At 37.9% G+C, this 22,608-nt stretch overlaps 1 protein-coding gene across 1 annotated transcript in view; it reads left to right on the forward strand.

The window, feature by feature from the left end:
• adgrl2a (adhesion G protein-coupled receptor L2a) overlaps positions 1–22,608 on the forward strand; it is a 155,454-nt gene that overhangs the window by 112,892 nt on the left and 19,954 nt on the right. Inside the window, exons 9-18 of the mRNA XM_047374519.1 lie at positions 596–699; positions 3,232–3,417; positions 3,965–4,003; positions 6,671–6,854; positions 7,587–7,709; positions 12,662–12,867; positions 13,518–13,691; positions 15,885–16,097; positions 19,666–19,886; positions 20,480–20,546. Coding sequence (XP_047230475.1) covers positions 596–699; positions 3,232–3,417; positions 3,965–4,003; positions 6,671–6,854; positions 7,587–7,709; positions 12,662–12,867; positions 13,518–13,691; positions 15,885–16,097; positions 19,666–19,886; positions 20,480–20,546 — 1,517 coding nt within the window. The remainder of the gene's footprint in view (positions 1–595; positions 700–3,231; positions 3,418–3,964; positions 4,004–6,670; positions 6,855–7,586; positions 7,710–12,661; positions 12,868–13,517; positions 13,692–15,884; positions 16,098–19,665; positions 19,887–20,479; positions 20,547–22,608) is intronic.

A 22,608-nucleotide genomic window follows, 5' to 3' on the forward strand; every position in this document is an offset into this window, starting at 1 on the left:
CAGTGTATTTTTATTTACAAAGAACATTAATACTGAGCTAAGTGACAACAATTTAGCTTTTCAATTCTATGTCTAAATTTGATTAAGTTACGTGTAATGACTGTGCTGGAGAGAAAGCAGACTCACATGTTTCCCACTGAGCATACATGGAGAACTCATTCCTCCTTTGATTGTGTGTGAAATCGTGCTCAGACTTCATCAGACACGGGACTGATTAGAAGACAGGAAACAATCGTCACTTTGAAACAAAAGCATGCAGAAAGTGTAGCAAATGTTTCCAGAAAACAATCTTGCCCACAAATAAAACTGGTGATTGGTGTTCGGAGTGTGAATACTTCAGCAATTCCACTGTAAATTGCTCGCAAGCTTTTGAAGATAAAAACAAGACCAGGGTGGTACTTTATTTTATATGCACACTGTTTGGTTTTTTCTAAGCTATTGAAAACCTTAGATTTGCAGGACTACTTTGCTAGTTTATAGTTTTATCCTTTGATACGTTTTTGTTCTTTGTTGTCCTGTGGATGAAATCTTGGAAAAAATAACTGAGATTTGAGTTGATTCAACCTGACTAGTCTTTCCTTGTTTTTCCTGCTAGGCACGGCATCCTATTTATGTCTTCTTTCCACTGGGGACTGGCACCCAAAGGGCCCTGATCTTAGCAACTGTACCTCCCACTGGGTCAACCAGCTGGCCCAGAAGGTTTGTTTTTAGCATATTTCACTGTTCTTTTTACAAGTGAAATTTGTTGCTTAAAACACGATAATACAATAATTTTGTCACTATTAATTAGAGTAGTAAATCAGGGTCACAATTACTTGAAAACAGCTTCTGTGATCTTTAAAAGATTACAGGTGTGTTAACTTTATTTTTATGTCAGGTAGACTTAGTTAAAAACAGCATAGATTGCATTACAGAGATACTCATACCCATTTTGGCATTTTCACATTTTGCCATGTTACAACCACACACTTACAATATACCACTATACAATAGACCACTATGAAATGGTCCATAATTGTGAAGTGGAAGGAAAATAAAATGTTGTTTTAATTAAAAAAAAAAAAATCTAAAGAGTATGAAACATTTTTATTTAGCCTCCCTGAGTCAATGCTGTATAGAAGCAATTTTTCTGCAAATTGGCTGGAGAACAACAGTGAATGTCAATCATCAAGTTATGCTACAGATTTTCTGATGGATTTTGGTCTATACTTTGACTTGGTGTTTCTAACACAAGAATAGACTTTAACATAAACAATGCCATTGTAAATCAAGTTGTATGTTTAGCATCTTTTTCTTGCTGGTCTTTGCAGCAATTTTGACCAAAGCAAAATTGACCAAAGCAACTTCTCCAGATGTTTGCTATGTCCTATACATGGATCATGGTAAACTTTAAACAAGAATTCATATGGCTCTTACTGTTTCATAAAGGCCAAATTTAACAGCCCCCAAACTGCTTTTGTGCTTTGCCTAACTGCATTTTGAGAATTATACTAATTTGGCCTGCCAGGAAAGGCTGTTGATGCAGATGGAACCCTTGTTTACTGACAAATTAAAATCTTACAGCAGCAAATGTTAGGTACAGCACAACATATTTTCCTTTTCTGAATCACATTTTTTGTACCTTTAAATTTCATAGTAAAAAAGTAACATATCAGGTTTTCAAAGAAAGAGTGATTAGCAGGTAAAAAATAAATAACACTGCACATTATGCAGTAATAATAATAATAAATAAATAAAAAATCACATCACTTTAAAATGAAATATGGCCCTCGAGTACTTACAGCTTGACAATTTTGTGTTGTCAAGCTGCTCTAAAGCTCCCAGTTGCAATGGATTTTATTTTGTAGGATCAGGGGAAAGGGGGGCTACATACAAACAGATTCCACACTTCATAATTATGCAGCACTTACTGTTGGTCTATTTCATAAAATACCATAGAACTTGTGGCTGCAACGTGACAAGATATACAAATGATACAAGAAACATACATATATATCAATACTACGGGCTGCTAGGGGTGGGCATTCATTGTATTGTTTATCATGAAAAAATGTTTATCATGATAACAATTTAGAATTATTGTGACAACAATAAATTTCAAATGATAATGTTTGAAAACTCCAAAAATTGGCTATATTGTTAGGAGTTTTACTTTTTTTATTTCTCCGCTGTTTGTTCCATGAGAGCATCAATAAATATCCATAAATTCAAAAATTGTATTAAATGCAGTTACTGTGTGCAGTTTAGTGCTTAAAATCACATGTATTGATGTACCTGGGGTCCTGGATAATCCTTTTTCAAAATGGGTATATTTTTTCAAGAGCAGTATTTGTGGCACTATGATTGCTGTGATATGCAGTCACACAGTTATCTAAAAAGGGCTGCAAAGATGTTAATATTTTTTTAGTATGACTTTTATGGTTATCACAATAGTACCATATTGTGATAAAATTTTAACTCCATTGCACCCACCCCCTACGTGCTGCGATCGTTTACACCAAGCATTAGCCTTCCCTTGTCGAATTAAATCACATTTGTCTAGAGCCACAAAACCTATATAATCCTCTGAAAAAAAGCTTATCATGTTTTATTTAATATACAATTATTTGGTTTAATGTTTTTACAAAGAACAACTATATTATTTAAATGCTATTAAATGTTATTAAGAAAAGGCCAATAAGACTTTTCCAAAAAAAAAAAAAAAACAGAATATAAACATTTTTTTGACTCGAACAGTATTAAAGAAAATCAAATAGGCACAAATTATGTAGCCTAATGGTAAAACAATCTAAGGAAATAAAATAACACACATAAAGTCAATGTACCCTTAGTGTCATTCTGTTGTGAACATTATATGTATATGCATATGTTGAGTAAAAACACTTTCAGCATATACATATGTTTTAATAACACACATTAATAAAACCTTCTGTGAAGGGTCTAAAGAGCCTAAAGATGTTGCAGACCCCTGGTTTATACATAATGATAAATACTTAAAATGTCACATTTGTCTTCAAAACCAAACAGAAAAGAAAAGAATATCAGAATGAAAAATTAAACTATATAGTATATAAACAAAACTATACACTATATATACAGTGACTATATAGTAAAAGTGGTACTGAAGGGGCTCATTCAAGTGTGATTGATGTTATAAACAGAGCTAAAAAGAGCCCAGCTAGTCTGTCTTTTTCTGTCTTTGCACTCATTATTCACTCTATACACATGCAGATCCGCAGCGGTGAAAACGCAGCTAACTTGGCCAACGAGTTAGCCAAGCACACCAAAGGCCCGATCTTCGCCGGAGACGTCAGCTCTTCTGTGCGTCTGATGGAGCAGCTGGTGGACATCCTCGATGCTCAGCTGCAGGAGTATAGGCCAAGCGAGAAGGATTCTGCCGGAAGAAGCTTCAATAAGGTAACTACGGCCATCAAAACTCAGATACATCAGAATCCAAGCCTATCGTTTTATCTATTCTCTCGAGAATAGATGAAAAGCACGTTAACTGCCAAAATCAAACCTTATTAATGCAAGTCATTGATCAACTTAGTCAAGATAAGAAATTTGTAAGACTTTCCAGAATTTAAAAATAATGGTACAGAATGTTAGCCACTGATTAAAAAAGAAAGGAGTTACAATGTTAGGCAGATATATGTTTCATTAACTGTGTTTTTACTTTAATATGGTGGCATCAATTATTTGTGATGTGTTAGCTTGGTGGGGAAGGAAATACATCATGTAATGAATATTAGCCGCAGCACTTTTATTCTTAGACCTCTTCAGAAGCAGGTCAGTGGCACAAGGCAATGGGGAGTGGCTGCACCACTCATTTATTAAAAAGTTTGTACATCCATATATCAGACATGCCTTTGTTTTCTACCCATCTTTTATCCAAACAACTGATCTAGTGCAAATTACCTGTCTCATCTGTTCTTCTTTTATCTTTTTTTTGATAAAAACAAAGCTTCAAAAACGAGAAAGGACATGCAGGGCATACATGAAGGTACTGAAGCTATGCTTCTGCCCACTCTTCTTGCTGCTGTTCCCTCTGTCCCACACTCGCTGTATGTTTCCCAGCCCAAGTCCAGCAGCATGCACCTACTGCACTGTCATGTACCCCCACCTCCCCGACCTCCTCCTTGTGCTTGCTGCTTTTCTGAGTCACTGCTTGACACGCAGCCACAGTTGTACTCAGAGTGCACTCTAAGACAAGGAGAAGACATCTCCAGTTGCTGGGGCAGCTTCTTATTAATTTATTTTATTCATATTTTGAATGTGTCACTGTGTTGCTCTCACCTCTCTGTGCTGACAACTCTGATGTTTTTTTGTCATTCATTCTTCACCTCATCTTGTGTTTATTGTGTTTGCTGAGGGCTGCATGCCCAGATGCATAACACCACAGCTCAAAGAAATACCTTGTACTTTCATCTCTTTCATTATTCACTTTATGAAGGTTTCACCATGGTTTTTCATTATTTTCTGAGAGCTCTTGTTTAGATGTGATTCATTATTTTTTTTATCAACACCTGACCCTCTCACTGCATGCAAAGTTTAAATGGTGACTGTTATTTTACAAGGACACAGCTTTATCTTCAGCTCATTCTGTTTATTAGAGGTTACAAGTCAAACATTACATATTCCCTTTTTTCAAGTGGAAAAAATAACACATAAACATTAGAATATTTTGTCCTCACCTAGCCCTCATACAATAGGAACAACCTGTCCCCAACGACCGCCTATCCAAATCTTTCCTTTGTGAGGACGTTAAAATAGATCAAGCTAATCAGCCAGCCAACAAACATGCACACTTGAAATAAGCAGAAAAAAAGGTTAACCCTGAACATAGCAAATACCATAAACCACCCATTTAACACCATCTTTCATGTCACAACACCTTGCTTTGAATTCAGAGATAGTGACACTGTTGGAAAAACCTCAACAATGCAAATTCCAACATTTATCGAACTAATGACACCATGGGAGGATCTGGGACAGCAAATGTTGAGGCAGCAGTATCTGACATCTGCCATACCTGACACAACATCACGTTAACCACCCTACAGCCCCTCCACCAGACGTCACCAGCATTGATTACGCGATTAGATGCATTGATTTGATTATTGCCTGAATTTACCCAGCATTACCTGGACGCCACAGTCTCAATTTCATTGATTTGGCACTGGACACAGACTCACAACTACATACCACTCAAATTCTCTTGACCTTTTTACTTTCTTTTGGAGAGTTATTTAAGGACTGGTTCTACTTTTGTTTATAGAGAGCTCTGTAATAAGATAATTCTAATTGAGAGTACCCACTGTTACTTTCATCGGACAATCTCATAATATCCTGTTATCAGACAGGTCTGATTGGCTCAATACACTGCGACCCAGTGTCTCCCTTGATGCAACGTCCTTGAAACAGAAACTGAATCCCTGGCATCAGTCACGTATAAGGGCAAACGCAGCTTCAAATAAATCGCTTTTTTGATTCAGTAAATGTTTGTTACCTGGTAACTGTTACCTGTTGTTTTTTTACCATTAAAATAAAACTGTGCCATGCAGAAGAATTCATATTCAAGTATTCATTCCTGAACATTACAACCACACATCTCAGTGTCTTTTATTGCTAGTTTATTTGATAGACCAGCAAAAGGTATTGATAGTTATAAATTGAAAAATAAATGATTCACAGTTTTCAAAGATTCCCTACTAATAAAAAAAACAAAACAAAAAAACACAAATGTGACATGTATTTGTATTCATTTCCCTTCAGTCAATACCTTGTACGACCACTGTCCACCCTGTTCAGGACTTTCTTTTAGTGTTTGTCTTTGTAAAAGAGCCCAAGTTGGTTGGATAGTGTCTGTAAGAACAAATTTTCTAGTATGCAGATTCTCAATTGGATTTAGGTCTGGAGTTTGACTGGACCATTCTAACTTATGAATAGAAAATTCTGAGAACAGAGGTTTCTCTAGAGGTTTTTTTTCCTCCTTAGCTGTGGATCTCTGCAGCTCCTCCAGAGTTAGCATGGGTCTCCTGGTAGCTGTACAGAAGTACCATATTGTTCCTTTTCAGATGATTGATTGAACAGTGCACTGTAAGATGTTTGAAGTTTGCTTTAAACTTTACCACAATTTCATTCCTGATCTTTCTGGTGTGCTTCTTGGTTTTCCTGGTGATGTTTGTTTACTAATGTTCTCCATGAAACCTATAAAGGCCTTTGTAGAAAATCTGTACTTTTTTTCTAAGATTAAATTACCCACAAATTGTCGCTATATGTTAATTATGTGACTTCTAACTGGAGTTAGGTGTCCGAGTTAAGGGAGTGAATACTAATATGTGCTACACTTTTCAGATAAATAATTTGTAAAAGATATTGAAAACAATTTTTCATGTTCCTTTCATTTGAGAGTAATACACTATTGTGTGGTGGTTTATCATATAAACTCCCAATAAAATACATTTGCATTTGTATGTAACATTACAAAATATTAAAATAGGTTCAGGAGGTATGTTGTAATTTGTATTTTAATTCTTTCATGTATGATTTCTCATCAGTCTCATTCATTTCAGTGTCTGCATCTTGATACCTGCCTATGTGTGCAAAGTGATTTATTTTTTGTTTTATAACTTCACTTTTTAAATCTGTTTTACCTGGTTTGACACAGGCCATGGTGGACACGGTGGACAACCTTTTGCGACCAGAGGCCCTGAAGTCATGGCATGACATGAACAGCACAGAACAAACTCATGCGGCCACCATGTTATTGGACACTCTGGAAGAGGGTGCCTTTGTCCTTGCTGACAACCTTATGGAGCCTGCAATCGTCAAGGTTCCCGCAGATAATATAAGTAAGTAAAACAAACAAGCATTTTCGATCAGTGCAATCTCACTTAATTTGATTATGTTCTATTCATTACAAGAGTCACTCCTGACATAGGGAAACAAAGCGACCTCGTAAAAAAAAGGACTTTGTTTTCATAATAAGCCTTGAAGCCCTGGGGGAGCAGAAAAAAAGTGCATATTAAGTTTAACGAGTCGCTTACTGACAAAGTGATGAATATCGGACTATTAAATAGGCTGGATTCTCTGATTGCGCACACTTACTTTATAAATGTATGCGTCTAGACCTTGTAACTCTATACATTAATGTGAACATTAGCCTGCTGTGGAGTCAGAAAAATTACATTGTTTATCCACAGCCTCCTCTTCCTTTTCTAATTTTCTTTAGTTGTTACACCATCAAGGGGAAGGTCTCCTTTCCTCAGAGCTGTTTTATTCATACAAGCTGGAGCCTTGCGGGGACAAAACTATTCCTTTATGATTGACATTTTTATTGCATAGCTCACTCTCGCCAAGATTTAGTGTTCACATGACAAATTCATGTGTCCTTTGCTCTGCATAGTGTAACGGTTTGTGTAGAAATGTCAGTAAAGAAAAAAAGCCCTGGTATTAATGTTCTCTGCTCTTTTTTTCTGTTCCTTTTGAATCTGAGTCAAAGAGTCTTGAATGACCGATATCCTTTTTACTGCTATTTCTTCATATTTCTCCTGTAACCAATCTGCTCTCTCTGTGTCCGGCAGTCCTGGATGTGTATGTGCTCAGCACAGACGGCCAAGTCCAGGACTTTAAATTTCCACAGTCAAGCAAGAATGGGATCTCAATCCAGCTGTCTGCCAACACCGTCAAGCTCAATAGTCGAAACGGTAAGTCTTTCAAAGAGAATCTGCTATGATTCTGCAGAAATTAAATCTATTCACTTAATTTACAGCATTTCATGTTTACATGAGAACATGAAGAAACATTGTTTGCTAAATGAAAAAAAATCTGAGTTATATGATTTCAACCACAATTATAGTGCAAACATTCAACATATCTGTTGAATGTTTGCACATTTATCATGTTACAGCAACAAACATCAATGTTTTTCTTAGGATTTTAGGCGACAAATTAACACAAAGTAGTTCATTACTGCAAAGCGGAAGGAGAAAGGTATATAGTTATTAAAGAAAAAAATCTTAAAGTGCGGCAAGCATTTGTGTAAGAGAAACTTAATCTCGTATAAAGCAGCATAAATAAACACATCTGAAAGATGATCGCACAGCTGTAAATCAATCAAGACACGACCATTTACCTCAACTGACATGCCAGACATGGAGAGCATTATTCAGAGAAGCAACCCAAAGACCCATAGTAACTCTGGAGGGGCTCCAGAGATCCACAGCTTAGTTTTGCCAACAGGAGAGCTATTATGGAAGAGTAGCAGGAAGAAAGCAGTTGTTGAAAGAAAGCAATGAGAAGTTCCATTTACAGTTTACCACAATCCATGAAGTAGATGCAGCATGTAGAAGAAGATGCTCTGGTTATGTGGCACCAAACCACAACTTCTAGCCTACTTTTAATACATGAGTCACTGAAAACTAACACTTCACATCACCCTAAACAGGACACTCACCGAAAAAAACTTCTTAGATACTCCAAAAGCTGGACAGTTTGGTGAAAGTGTATCTTCCGGCAGTATAACAACCCTAAACATACAACCGGAACAACACAAATTTTTAAAATAAACTATGAGACTTCCTGTTTTTGGTTTGCCATAAGCTCTGTATTGTACAAAGGCAATATGCATTGTCTGATTTTCTTGGCCTACTTGCAGAAAATATTAAGTGTGGAACATGGTGCTGATAACATCATGCTAAGTGGATGCTTTTTCCAGGAGGGATTAAGATGCTGGCCACAGTTGATGGACCGATGGATGAACATAAATACATGGAGCTGATAAAAGCTGCAAGAGACTATAGTGAATGTTCACCTACCAGCAGGACAACTATCCTAAGCATACAGTCAGAGTATAGCCAGCGTTTCGTCTTGAGGCACTTTACAAAGTCAATTCAGTCAAATCATACAGATTTCAAGTCGGGTACATACATTCCAATTAATCCTAATCATCAAACAGTGCAGTCAGATTCAGTTTAATATTCAAATTGTTTAAGAGTTTTTCTATCTAAGGAAACATAGCAGATTGCATCGAGTCAGTGACTTGCAGTATTCACTCCTCCTGATTGAGCATGTAGCGACAGTGGACAGTCACTTGCATTGACTTTGCAGTAATCCCTCATACTGAGCATGCATGTAGCGACAGTGGAGAGGAAAACTCCCTTTTAACAGGAAGAAACCTTCAGGAGAACCAGGCTCAGTGTGAGCGGCCATCTGTCACGACCGACTGGGGGTTTGAGAGAACAGAGCAGAGACAAAAAAGAACACAGAAGGACTAATCCAGTAGTACTTTCTATAAGAAAGAAAAGTGAAACATTAATGGTTGTAGCTCCTTCAGAGGTTTCATCTAGGAGAGGAAGACAGCTAAGCAGATGAACTCTGAGCCAGTTCTAAAGTCTAGAGTATAAAAGAGAACACATACAGTTAGTCACAGTAGAAGCTCAGCCTGTAGCTATGTTTAGGAGAGACAGGGTTAAACATTAAAAGACAAGCCAAGTGTATCATCTGTATAAGGTGAGCATTAAGTTGTCGGCTGCAGCAGCTTGGCCGATGTCCCTCTCTGGGAAGGTGCCACACCTAAACACAGAGCCAAGACAGGAAGAGAAAAAAACAGAGAGAGAACTTAAAGTTAAAAGCTGAATAAGAGCAACAAATGCAAAATTGGAGAGTAGTATGACAATATAGCAGAGAGAGTGAAAGTGGTTATTATGTCCTCCAGCAGCCTAAGCCTATAGCAATATAACTACAGTGATGGCACAGGATAACATACATCACTTTAACTATAAGCTTTATCAAAAAGGAACGTTTTAAGACTAGCCTTAAAAGTAGACAGGGTGTCTGCCTCATGGACTAAATCTGGGAGTTGGTTCCACAGAAGAGGAGCCTGATAACTAAAGGATCTGCCTCCCATTCTACTTCTAGAGACTCTAGGAACCACCAGTAAACCTGCAGTCTGAGAACAAAAGTGCTCTGTTAGGAACATATGGAACAATCGAATCTCTGCTGTATGATGGAGCTAAATCATTAAGGGCTTTATATGTCAGACGAATAATTTTAAATTCTGTTCTGGATTTAACAGGGAGCCAATGAAGGGAAGCTAAAGTAGGAGCAATATGATCTCTCTTTTCAATTTTTATCAGAACTCTTCTTGCAGCATTTTGAATCAGCTGAAGGCTTTTAACAGCATTTTGGGGACATCCTGATAATAAACAATTGACATTATCCCAGCCTTGAAGTAACAAATGCATTGACTTGTTTTTCAGCGTCACTCCTGGACAGGATAGTTTTATTATTCTATATATTCCGGAGATGAAAGAAGGAAATCATAGAAACCTGTATAATATGGGATTTAAATTTGCTGATCAAAAATAACACCAAGTTTTTTTTACTTTATTACCGGGGAGCCAGCCTCCTATTAATAATTACCATCTTTTTCAAGGGGGCTGCATTTTCTACTGCACCATGCAGTGGGGAAGTAATGATATGAATCACAATTTGTGAAGGGGAAGAAACAATATTATTGTTCTCTATGTTTTTCAGTGAAAATGAAGAAATAAAAAATGGAACAGATTTTTTAAAAGTTGTTACAGCATTGTCTGATAATGATCTACTATAATAAAATTGTCTTTCAGGTGTGGAGTACTCAGTTAAATTAAACTCAAAGGTTATAAAAAAAAATGGTCAGACATTATATTATGATTAAATATTGTTCCTTTACACTCAATGCCATATGTCAGCACAAGTTGCAGAGAATGAAGACAAAGGTGGGTCCAAGATAGCATTAAAGGCTTTATTTAGGCTATCACCTTCAGTGTCAACATGAATGTTAAAATACCCCACTATTATGACCATATCTGTATTTAACAGTAAGTCAGATAAGAAGTCTGAGAACTGATCTACAAATTAAGAATAAGATTCTGGTGGACGGTACAAAACAACAAACAGAAGTTGTTTTAGTGCTTTGCAGTTTGGATGAGGAAGACTAGGGATTAAATATTCAAAAGAGTTGTAGGTATTAATTGGTTTGGGACTAATCAATAAACTGGATTGAAAGATTTCCTGAAAATGTAAATAATTTGTAGGAGTTGACTCATTTATTGTAATATAATCCTCTTGCTGCAGCCAGGTTTCTGTAAGACAAAATAAATCAATCTGATCACAAATCAAGTCATTAACTAGTAAAGTCTTTGATGAAAGAGGTCTTATGTTCAATATGCCACATTTAACTGTTTTATTTTTCTTTTCAGTGTAAGTTGTATTTATTTTTATGAGGCTTTTATGGTTTCCTCCTCTTAAATTATCTTTTAATTTATTCAGTTTTGGCTGTGGGCAAGACACTGTCTTAATAGGGTAATGGGTAGGTAGTAGTGCAGAAGCTGCAGAGAGGAGTGTTAAATTATGACCCTGCTTCCTGATTTGAACCCTGGGTTGTCAGAGTTTTGGAGAACTAATAAATTTGGCCGAATTTCTGGAAAGAAGAGCTGTTCCATGCAAAGTGGGATGATGCCTCTCCAGATCGGACCAGGTTTTCCCCAAAATGATTTCAGGATATTGTTTATAAGACACCACCTAGACAGCCAGTGGTTGTATGACAGCTAAACATGTTGTCACTGGTGAGATCAGGGAGGAGAACCGAGAAAAGTCCAACATTGTTTTGACAAACTTACACACAGAAGCAACACTAATTTTAGTGACCTCCAATTGGCGTAACCAGGTGTCATTACTGCCAGCGTGAATAACAATCTTATTGTATTTATTCTTATCCTTAGCCAGCAGTTTCAGGTTGGATTTGATGTTGACCATTCTGGCTCCTGGCAAACATTTGACTATGGTCACTGGTGTCTCTAGTTCCACGTTTCTGACTATGGAGCTGCCAATTACCAGAGTTGGCTTCTCAGCGTGTGTCGCTGAGCGGGGAAAATTTGTTAGAAATGCAGACGGGTGTGAGGTGACCTGTGGGCTGGGATATAGGACTATGCTTTCTACGCACCGTCACCCAGCTGGCCTGAGGCCCAGGTTGCGTGGGCTCTGCTGAAGGGCTGCTACAGGGAGCTACCCTCGGTGGCGATACACTCGCATTTAAAGCTACAAAATACTACATTTATTACACGTACCATTTTCACTAAAGGAGGCAGAGAAGTAACTTAACATCTAACAGAGAGAGGAGAAAACTCAGAGAGAGGCTGAGAAACAAAAGAATGGTCAGCCATGGTGGAACTAACGCTAAGCTAGCGACCCCTTACCACTACGAGAAAAACAGTGTCAAACACGGTGGGTCCCCGAACGTTAAGTGCAGCAACAGAACATACGTGTTTTAACGTGATTATGTGATAGAATAGGTCAGAGATGTCAAAGGTCTTCAGCGCTTCATATGACATAAAAATCTAAATAAAATACATTGCAGTTTGTCACTGAAACTTGATCAAATGTGAAAAAGTTCAAGATGTAAATACTTTTGCAAGAGATTGTTTGTATCTGTCTCATTTTTATCCTAGTGTAATGATTGTTTTGTTTAAAGCTTAACATTTCATTACACTAGCATTAACTATAGTGTTTAAATTTCTTGTTTGAATCCTGTTGTACATATGGCCTACATTTTTTATCACTGCTGTTTTATGTATAAATCATTCTGAAAGCTTGTTTCTGTTACTTCACTCTGCAGGAGTCGCCAAGTTAGTTTTTGTGATGTACAAAAACCTGAGCCAGTTCCTGGGCACAGAAAACGCCACCATCAAGATGGCCAATGAGGCCTATGGTCGCAACGTGACGGTGGCTGTCAATTCTGACATCATCGCTGCCTCAATCAACAAAGAGTCTAGCCGCGTGTTTATTAATGACCCTGTCATTTTCACCTTGCAGCACATTGACGTGAGTCTCTCAGCAGAAATGAATGAGGGGTCATATTTAAAACACCAGTGGGGGGCAGGCAGCAGACAGAGATCTGCAATTTAAATGTTAAATGTCTGACTAGGTCAGTCTGCAGTTTATTTAAGTCACTGAACATCAAATTAAAGGAGTCTTTAGAACCTAAGTGAATTCTTAATGAAAACTAATTCTTTAATCAACATTGGGATATAAATGATACCCATTTTCTTTTATAGAGGGGGAAATTAACTCCTAGATTAGCCCTACAATCTAGGATGAAATTACTGGAGCACCAATTATCTTTTGTCTTTTAAAGTTGTCACTAGAGTTCCCAGAGGGTCATGCTTGACTCCATTCTTTATCCGAGAAATTGTGCAATTCTAAAGACATGCTATCAAACAATTATGCCTCGCTGTTATTAAGGCCTCATATACTAAACCATGCTTGGGTAGATTTGGCAAGCATGTGCCAAATGAGATACAACATATGAATTGCTTCATAAGAGCTGTGAAGGGAAAAAAAATTATCATCCATATCAGTGCAGAAAAATGCTTTGTATGAGCAGGGGGTAAATGGCCTCCGTGTTCTACATGTACTTCAATTTTAGGAAGTCAATTATTTGGACACTTAACCATATCTCTTGTTATCTGCAGATGGAGCACTACTTCAACTCCAATTGCTCCTTCTGGAATTATTCTGAAAGGAGTATGATGGGCTACTGGTCCACCCAAGGCTGCAAACGTCTGGACTCAAATAAAACACACACCACCTGCGCATGCAGCCATCTCACCAACTTTGCCATTCTTATGGCACATCGGGAAATTTCAGTATGTTTATTTATTTATCTATTTCAGATGCTTCCAGCTCTTGTATACTGTGTACCACCTTGATAAAATTGAGATTGTTTAGGTAGCACAATTAAGATTTATATGAATATACAGTACTAAAAGCTTTTGTCTTTTTTAACTGTTTGCAGCTAAATTGTTCTTTAGCTCCTAGTGAACAAGAATGTTTATCGATTGTGTGTGGCTTGCTGGCTTACCTGTGTAGAGGCTGACAAGGTGTGAAAGTTTCTGAGTTCTTAGTACAGGTCACCTTGGCTATCACAATATACAGTACAAACACCCATCCCAAAAGACTTTAACCAATCTTGACAAAGTAAAAACCTTTGATGCAACCGAAAGAGATACCTTGGAATTTTTTTGAAAGTACGCTTCAGTAAATTGCTGATAAGCAATCAGATTCTTGACTTCAAGAAAAAACTCTTGAAACACCCTCACTTAAGTTAAAAAAAGAAGGACATACAATTGTCCAAACTAAGGAAAATTATAGTCCTGACTTGTAAATGTTTATTAGCTCTCCACAGACACATTAAAAGATGAACCCCTTATCATATTCAATTTTTTTCTTTCCTCTTTGTTTTGCTACCTTGTCCAATGGAGATTTTTCCAGTTCTGCTTTATTAGCTGTGAACTATTGGGTTTGGTTCACTGTCACCACTGTTGCTTTCTTATGTAGTACAGAAAGCCACTATTGGCTGTCCTAAAAGTTGCTAGAATTTGCTAAATGATCAAATTCCCTAATTTGCTTGATAGTCCATCTGCATATAATTGGAATGGACACTGTAGAAGAGAGGAATAGTGCTGTGGAAGTAACAATAAAATGAGAAAAAAACATTTGCTACAGGGGTATGAAAATGTGTTAAATTTAGTGAGTTGTCGCTGGTGGCAAAAGTGAAGCAGGTTTTCAACAGGGCTTCTTTAAAATAAATTTGTGCGATTTCTTTCTCTGTTTTTTTTTTTTTTTGTAGGAAGGGCAAGAAAAATGGACTTAAAATTCAATTATGAGATGTGGAAATAATTGTGTTAATGATGAAAAAAATTAAAAGAGGCATTTAAAAATTCATCTGTGTTTTTTGTGAGACATTTATCACAGCCTAGACTCAGAGCCTCACACACATAAATACTGTTCAAAAACAATTTAGCTGTGATCACATATGCTTCTTCACTGCACCATTTACATTATGTAGTTTTATTTATGTAATTATATTTGTATTTATCGAGGCTCTCATTGAGCCAGCAATGGAAAAATAGCTAAAACAATAAAAGTTACTATCCCAACAATAGTCAGTTTTTGCAGTTTGCAAACATCTTCCTTTAGAGTTTATCGATTGCCACAATAAATCATAGTTCTTCATTCCTGTTAACGATAGATGACACAGTAATTTTCCATTCCTTGTGGTCAGGGTCATGATGTATATAAACCAGTCTTTTTTCAGCTATCGTTACCTATTACCATTAATGATCCAGCTTACGATGGTTTAGTAGCTTTTTTTAAACTTGTTTGTAGTTGGTACTTTCTTTTTTCTGAGTACCAATTATGGGAACCCAATTTCCACTTGCAATACTAGCAACACAGTTTGAGAACCATGGATCGATCTAATGTATCCAGTTGTCACTCAATTACCTTTAGTATTTAAGACAATTTTCTACATTGCTTTGTTTTAGATGTTATAAGATCGCAGTGATCTTTCTGTAGACCCTTTTAAACTGTAACAAAGGATTGTATATTAGGTTCCTGGAAATGGAAAAATCACATTTGAAGTGTGGTTATGCATTATTAACTTTGAAAAGGCAAAACAAATTAAAACAGAATGAAGGAAACATAAATTAATTCAAGAGAAAGGGATTTTCTTTATGAAGATTTTGTCTAAATTTTTCCCCACTCAGTAATACCTTGGGACCTCATTGGAAGTTTGTTTTGTAGAGATGAGAGCTTTTATGGGTGTTTTCTAATGGTCTCACTGGCACTTGCATGCATTTAATGTTGACTCACTCTTTCTCTCTTATGTCCTGCTTAGAATAGTCACTTTTGGCAAAATTCTTTATAATTTAACACAATGTAGACTGCTTCCACCGGTGCTATACAAAGGAAAACAGTTACCTTAGTTCCTCTCTCTCAACTAAAATAAAAAAGCCTAATATAATATTAAAATATAAAATGTTTTTTTTTATTTTCAGGGCAGCGTTCGAGAACACCACGAGCTGCTTCTTACAGTCATCACTCGGGTTGGCATTGTGGTGTCCCTTGTCTGCCTGACCATCTGCATATTTACCTTCTGCTTTTTCCGGGGCCTGCAGAGTGATCGCAACACCATCCACAAGAATCTGTGCATTAATCTCTTCATCGCAGAGTTAATATTCCTAATTGGTATCGATATGACAGAACCCAGGGTAAGCAGGAATGACCCTATTGATTTGGTTTTGACTTATTACTTCTCATTTAATCTTCTCAAAAGGCATTCATTTCAACAAGATTTTGAGCTGTTTGTGCATCAATCCTTACCCACTTGTCCCTGAAATGACATGAGTTAGACAGTATCAGTAAGACAGATTACTTTGGAAACATGTCTTACATCTGACAGGTCTTTTTTCCCCTCTTTCAGCCACACCTAAGCACACATACATTTTTTTTCATCACCCTTTTCATTCAATTTCTACAAATACAAAAACATTTCCATCATACAGCAGGGATTCAAAAGCTTTCAGTCCTGAGCAGTATGTGAAAATCTTCAAGGTCTAACCTCACAATATGCATGACATTTTAATTTCTGCTGTACTGATGGAAAAGTGGAGTTGTGCATGTGGTGAATGAATATTCATTAGGGTTTTTCATCAGTCTCACTGATTTACGTTTTGCTGAGTGAGAGTAGAAGAAATGGTAAATGTCTTGTTTTTCATGCGTGCAAAAATATGTTTTTTTGATATACAGCTCTGAATAAAGAAACTGTATTAAAGCTTCTGACTGTTCTATGTATTACCCCATGGAAAGTTTTACTTACAGCCATGAAAAAGCATTTATCCCCTTACAGATTTATTCTGCTTTGCTTTTTTCACACCTTATTGTTTCAGATCATCAGAAGCAACATGGGCTGAGTGCTCCAAAAGCAGTTTTCAAATGATAATTTAGTGTAAGGTAAAAAAGCTATCCAAACTAGCCAGTCCCTGTGTGAAAATATTATTTGATCAACTAGGATTAGCTGCATATGTTTGGTTTAATTTCACTAGCTACAACAAGGCCTTATAGAAGAACCTGTCTGAAATCATAAATTGAGCTAAAGGTTTTCAAAAAGCAACACATCATTTCCCAATCATAAGAAATTCGAGTACAGATTAAAAGCAAAGTCACTAACATCCATTAGTAATTTCTAAGGCTTTTGGACTCCAGTAAACCACAAATGGAGAAAACATGAAACCTTGGTGAACCTTCCTAGGAGTGGTCAGGCTACCAAAATTACTCTATTGACAACTTATACAAGAGGTCACACAAGAACCCAGAACAACTAAAGCACTGCAGATCTCACTTGCCTCTGTTAAGGTCAGTGTTATAAAGTGAAAACAACTGCAGACCATAAAGAACATAAAGTATCGCATTTGATAAAAAACACATCTTGATCTTCAAGAATTCTGTTAAGATACAGGTCCTTCTCAAAATATTAGCATATTGTGATAAAGCTCATTATTTTCCATAATGTAATGATGAAAATTTAACATTCATATATTTTAGATTCATTGCACACTAACTGAAATATTTCAGGTCTTTTATTGTCTTAAAACAGATGATTTTGTCATGCAGCTCATGAAAACCCAAAATTCCTATCTCACTTCTTAGCATATCATTAAAAGGGTCTCTAAACGAGCTATGAACCTAATCATCTGAATCAACGAGTTAACTCTAAACACCTGCAAAAGATTCCTGAGGCCTTTAAAACTCCCAGCCTGGTTCATCACTCAAAACCCCAATCATGGGTAAGACTGCCGACCTGACTGCTGTCCAGAAGGCCACTATTGACACCCTCAAGCAAGAGGGTAAGACACAGAAAGAAATTTCTGAACGAATAGGCTGTTCTCAGAGTGCTGTATCAAGGCACCTCAGTGGGAAGTCTGTGGGAAGGAAAAAGTGTGGCAGAAAACGCTGCACAACGAGAAGAGGTGACCGGACCCTGAGGAAGATTGTGGAGAAGGGCCGATTCCAGACCTTGGGGAACCCGCGGAAGCAGTGGACTGAGTCTGGAGTAGAAACATCCAGAGCCACCGTGCACAGGCGTGTGCAGGAAATGGGCTACAGGTGCCGCATTCCCCAGGTCAAGCCACTTTTGAATCAGAAACAGCAGCAGAAGCGCCTGACCTGGGCTACAGAGATGCAGCAATGGACTGTTGCTCAGTGGTCCAAAGTACTTTTTTCGGATGAAAGCAAATTCTGCATGTCATTCGGAAATCGAGGTGCCAGAGTCTGGAGGAAGACTGGGGAGAAGGAAATGCCAAAATGCCAGAAGTCCAGTGTCAAGTACCTACAGTCAGTGATGGTCTGGGGTGCCGTGTCAGCTACTGGTGTTGGTCCACTGTGTTTTATCAAGGGCAGGGTCAATGCAGCTAGCTATCAGGAGATTTTGGAGCACTTCATGCTTCCATCTGCTGAAAAGCTTTAAGGAGATGAAGATTTCATTTTTCAGCACGACCTGGCACCTGCTCACAGTGCCAAAACCACTGGTAAATAGTTTACTGACCATGGTATCACTGTGCTCAATTGGCCTGCCAACTCTCCTGACCTGAACCCCATAGAGAATCTGTGGGATATTGTGAAGAGAACGTTGAGAGACTCAAGACCCAACACTCTGGATGAGCTAAAGGCCGCTATCGAAGCATCCTGGGCCTCCATAAGACCTCAGCAGTGCCACAGGCTGATTGCCTCCATGCCACGCCGCATTGAAGCAGTCATTTCTGCCAAAGGATTCCCGAGCAAGTATTGAGTGCATAACTGTACATGATTATTTGAAGGTTGACGTCTTTTGTATTAAAAACACTTTTCTTTTATTGGTCGGATGAAATAGGCTAATTTTGTGAGATAGGAATTTTGGGTTTTCATGAGCTGTATGCCAAAATCATCCGTTTTAAGACAACACAAAACCTGAAATATTTCAGTTAGTGTGCAATGAATCTAAAATATATGAATGTGAAATTTTCATCATTACATTATGGAAAATAATGAGCTTTATCACAATATGCTAATATTTTGAGAAGGACCTGTATTATGTGGACCTGCGAGCCAAAAATTTAACTTTTTGGAAGTGTACGCATCATAGCACATAATACAAGTCGAACATAGTGGTGGTAGTAAGATGTTCCGGGGCTGCATTGCTTAAGGTTTCTTAAGAACCTGGACAGCTTTCTGTAATTGATGGAACCATATGTTCTGCTCTTTACTTATTCAAAAGGTAGATTGTACTGCCATAATTTTGTGATCTCAAGCAAACTTGGGTTATACAGTATGGCAATGATCTGAACCACAATGGCAAGTTCACTTCTGAATGCTCAAAAAACTAAAATCAAGGTTTAGGGCTGGCCTTAAATCTTGCTAATCTTGCTACCATGCTGTGGAATGAAGCAGGAATTAAACCAAATTTTGCTGAGCGGAGTGGGACAAAACCTCTTTGCACAAACGCTTGATGGCGGTTGTTTTTGGCGCCATGGGGCAGATGACCAGTTATTAGGATCACTAACATCATGTGGCAATTACTTTTTCACATAGGGGCGGGTTTGCTTGGATAGCTATTTTCCTTAATGAAATCTTTTAAATCTTTTAAAAACAGATTTTTATATTTACTCTGGTTATTTCTGATCATGTAAAACATCTAAGTGAAACATAAAAGCAAAACCAGAACTCCTTAAGAGGGAAAACACCACTATATTGTCTGTTCTTGACTTTTATCCATTATCTGAATCTGTAAATATACTCTCTCAGATTGGATGCGCCATCATCGCTGGAATCCTCCATTTCTTCTTCCTAGCTTCCTTCTCCTGGATGTGTCTAGAGGGAGTGCAGTTATACCTCATGCTCGTCGAGGTCTTTGAGAGCGAATACTCCCGAAAGAAGTACTACTATGTGTCTGGGTACCTGTTCCCGGCAATCGTAGTTGGCGTCTCAGCAGCCATCGACTATGGGAGCTACGGGACCCAGAAAGCGTAAGTGCAGCTGTCTGACACACATTCTGTGAAAAGCAGAGCTGACATGCTGGATGCTCTGCTGTGCCGAGCCTACCTGCTGTGTCTGTGTGCGGCAGAATTTGAAAAGAAATCAACTCATCATCGCTTGCCAGTACCTTATGCGTCGCCCCTGGAGACTACACCGAAACATTCAAGCTTCTTTTTGCCAGGGATGGGCAGCTGTTCAATTTTTCATGTCATTTGAAAGTGGCTGACAGACCCAACACTGTGGTTTCACCAGAGGGTGCAGCTACATTAATGCCTCTCTGTTCAAAGACCCTCCTGTGACCTCTTGTTTGTAAATGCTCTCTTAAAGAGCAGAGCACTGTGCAGAAGCCTTTTACATAGATTGATGACCATATCACGGCTAATACTCTGCTGTTGATAAAGACTACTTGGGGTCTTTTTTCTGTTTTGTGTAAATAAAATCATGTTAAACGCATGACAAAGCTGTTTAAAGTTACTAGAAAACAATATTTTACGTAATAAATATTCAGAGCAACAATTATTCTATGTTATGCAAAGGAAAATGATGTGTGCTCAATGTTTAATTGTATGTTTCTTTCTTTTAGGTGCTGGCTGAATGTGGACAATCATTTCATATGGAGTTTTATAGGACCGGTCACCTTTATCATCATGGTGAGCTGTTTTCTTTTGCTTTGAATACATACACTGTCAGAGTGCTGAAGCGAGGGAGATGAAAGATGCAAGAAGTAGATAAAGGAAGTGGGCTGGTCAAACTGAGATGAAAAGTCAGCAGGATTTGTTTTTCTTCACCTTGTTTCCTTAGAGTTGACAGGTTAATTCTGCACTAAAGACACATTTTTGAAGGATCCAAAATTCCTTTGGGCCTCTTACTGCCTGACAAGAATCAGGACTTCATGGAGTACTTTAACCAAAATTTGTATAGGTTTTAGAGTTGCATTATCCAAAAGCTTTCAATTTATCGTTTACGGTAGCCTGCGAACGCATGTATACTCCATGATTTTGTTATACATTTGTCATGATACATCATTTTAAAATGTCTGAAAAGTGTGGCGTGCGTGTATTTTCAGCCCTGTTACTCTGAAAGTCATAATATAAAACCAGCTCAACTAATTGGTTATAGAAGTCACCTTATTAGTAATCAGAGTCTACCTAGAGCATTGTTCAATGCATTATTCTAAAATGGATAGGGTTTAGCAACCCTATCAAGACTTGGCTGTCCAACTAAAATGACAGGCGGCTTAAAGGGAACATTAACCAGAGAAGCAATCAAGAGACCCATGTTAACTCTAGAGAAGCTGCAAAGATCCACAACTTAGGTAGGAGAATCTGTTGTTTCGATAACTAGTAGTTATACCCTTGTAAAATCCAAGCCCAATCCTGGAAGAAAACCATTTAGAGACCACTTTCAGATTTAGAGGTTCACCTTGCATTAGGACATTCCTCCTAAACATACAACCATCTGTCCGATTGAATGATTTACTTCAAAGCATATTTGTGTATATTAGATTAGCCCAGTGAAAGTCCAGACCTAAATTTAATTGAGAGGTTTTGTTTTATCTGATCTGGCTGAGCTTTAGTTATTTTTCAAAAAAGAACGTACCAAAAACGTCAGATATTCAAAGCTGGTGGAGACAATTGTGGCAAAAGGTGATTAAGCAAATGATTAACTTAGGGGGTGCTAAATACATACACACTCCATGGTTTTCAGATTTTACATGGCTTTCTATTTATATATCTTTCATTTGCCTCCTCCTCTGTACAGAAACAGGCAAACGTCCGCATGGGTTTGTCTGCTTTTAGTACATACCAGATGGCACTGTCAATGAAGGGAAAAAAGCAAAGGCACCTATCTGTTTGGTCAAGGACCGTCAAGGGTGAAGGACATATAGCATTTCCTATTGACATATGTCCCATAAAAGGCATGCAATTATTTACCGGTCATGACATTATTATCTCCTGCTCCATCAGAGAGGCTCAGAAGAATGAGACCTCGGGGAGTCTGACTTCCCTGCACAAGTGAAAAAAGGAAATAGCGTGTGGTTTCCCTCGCATACACTCGCAGCCTTACTGCTTTAAGCATTGCTTTGCCCTTGTGCGAACCCAGGAATGAGGATTTTCTGCAAGTTCGCTTTGTGTTCATGCAGGGTGGTATTTGTTCTGTACCGTCTTCATCATATATCCCAACGGTTGGTCCAGTATCTACAGGTGCAGTGACCTGTGCTGAACATAGAGCTGACACTGAAAATATACAAGAGAGATGGGGGCAGCTGTGTCAAATTCCAGAGTGTGTCTGTGCACCGTCGGCTCACTGCTAGGAGCCTTAAAAGCAAAGCTACAGAACAGCTCTTTGTGTGCAGTGTCGGAATGAATAAAAGACGAATCTACTAACTGGACTGCATTTTGCAGTTTCTTAAAGAGAAACATTGCTTCTCAGTGTGAAATGAGGTGGTGTACTGAAGACCCAATGAAGGTCTGTGTAGCATTAAAATGTATTTGAGCAAATGCTGAAATGCCTCTTTTTTCTTTTCACATATATATTTTCTTTCTCTTTGTACCTGCTTTGAATGTGTGAGCTTTTAATTTAAGAAAAGCTAACATTGTATTAAAGCAAATACACAATTTTTCCTGTCTCAGCAAATGCTCTGTCAGACACACAGGAATATGTTTCCTCTCTAAATTGGGCCCTCATTGTTTTCAAATCGGCTGATCCTCT

Source organism: Girardinichthys multiradiatus, chromosome 9 (assembly GCF_021462225.1).
Source record: "Girardinichthys multiradiatus isolate DD_20200921_A chromosome 9, DD_fGirMul_XY1, whole genome shotgun sequence".
Lineage (NCBI taxonomy): Eukaryota > Metazoa > Chordata > Actinopteri > Cyprinodontiformes > Goodeidae > Girardinichthys > Girardinichthys multiradiatus.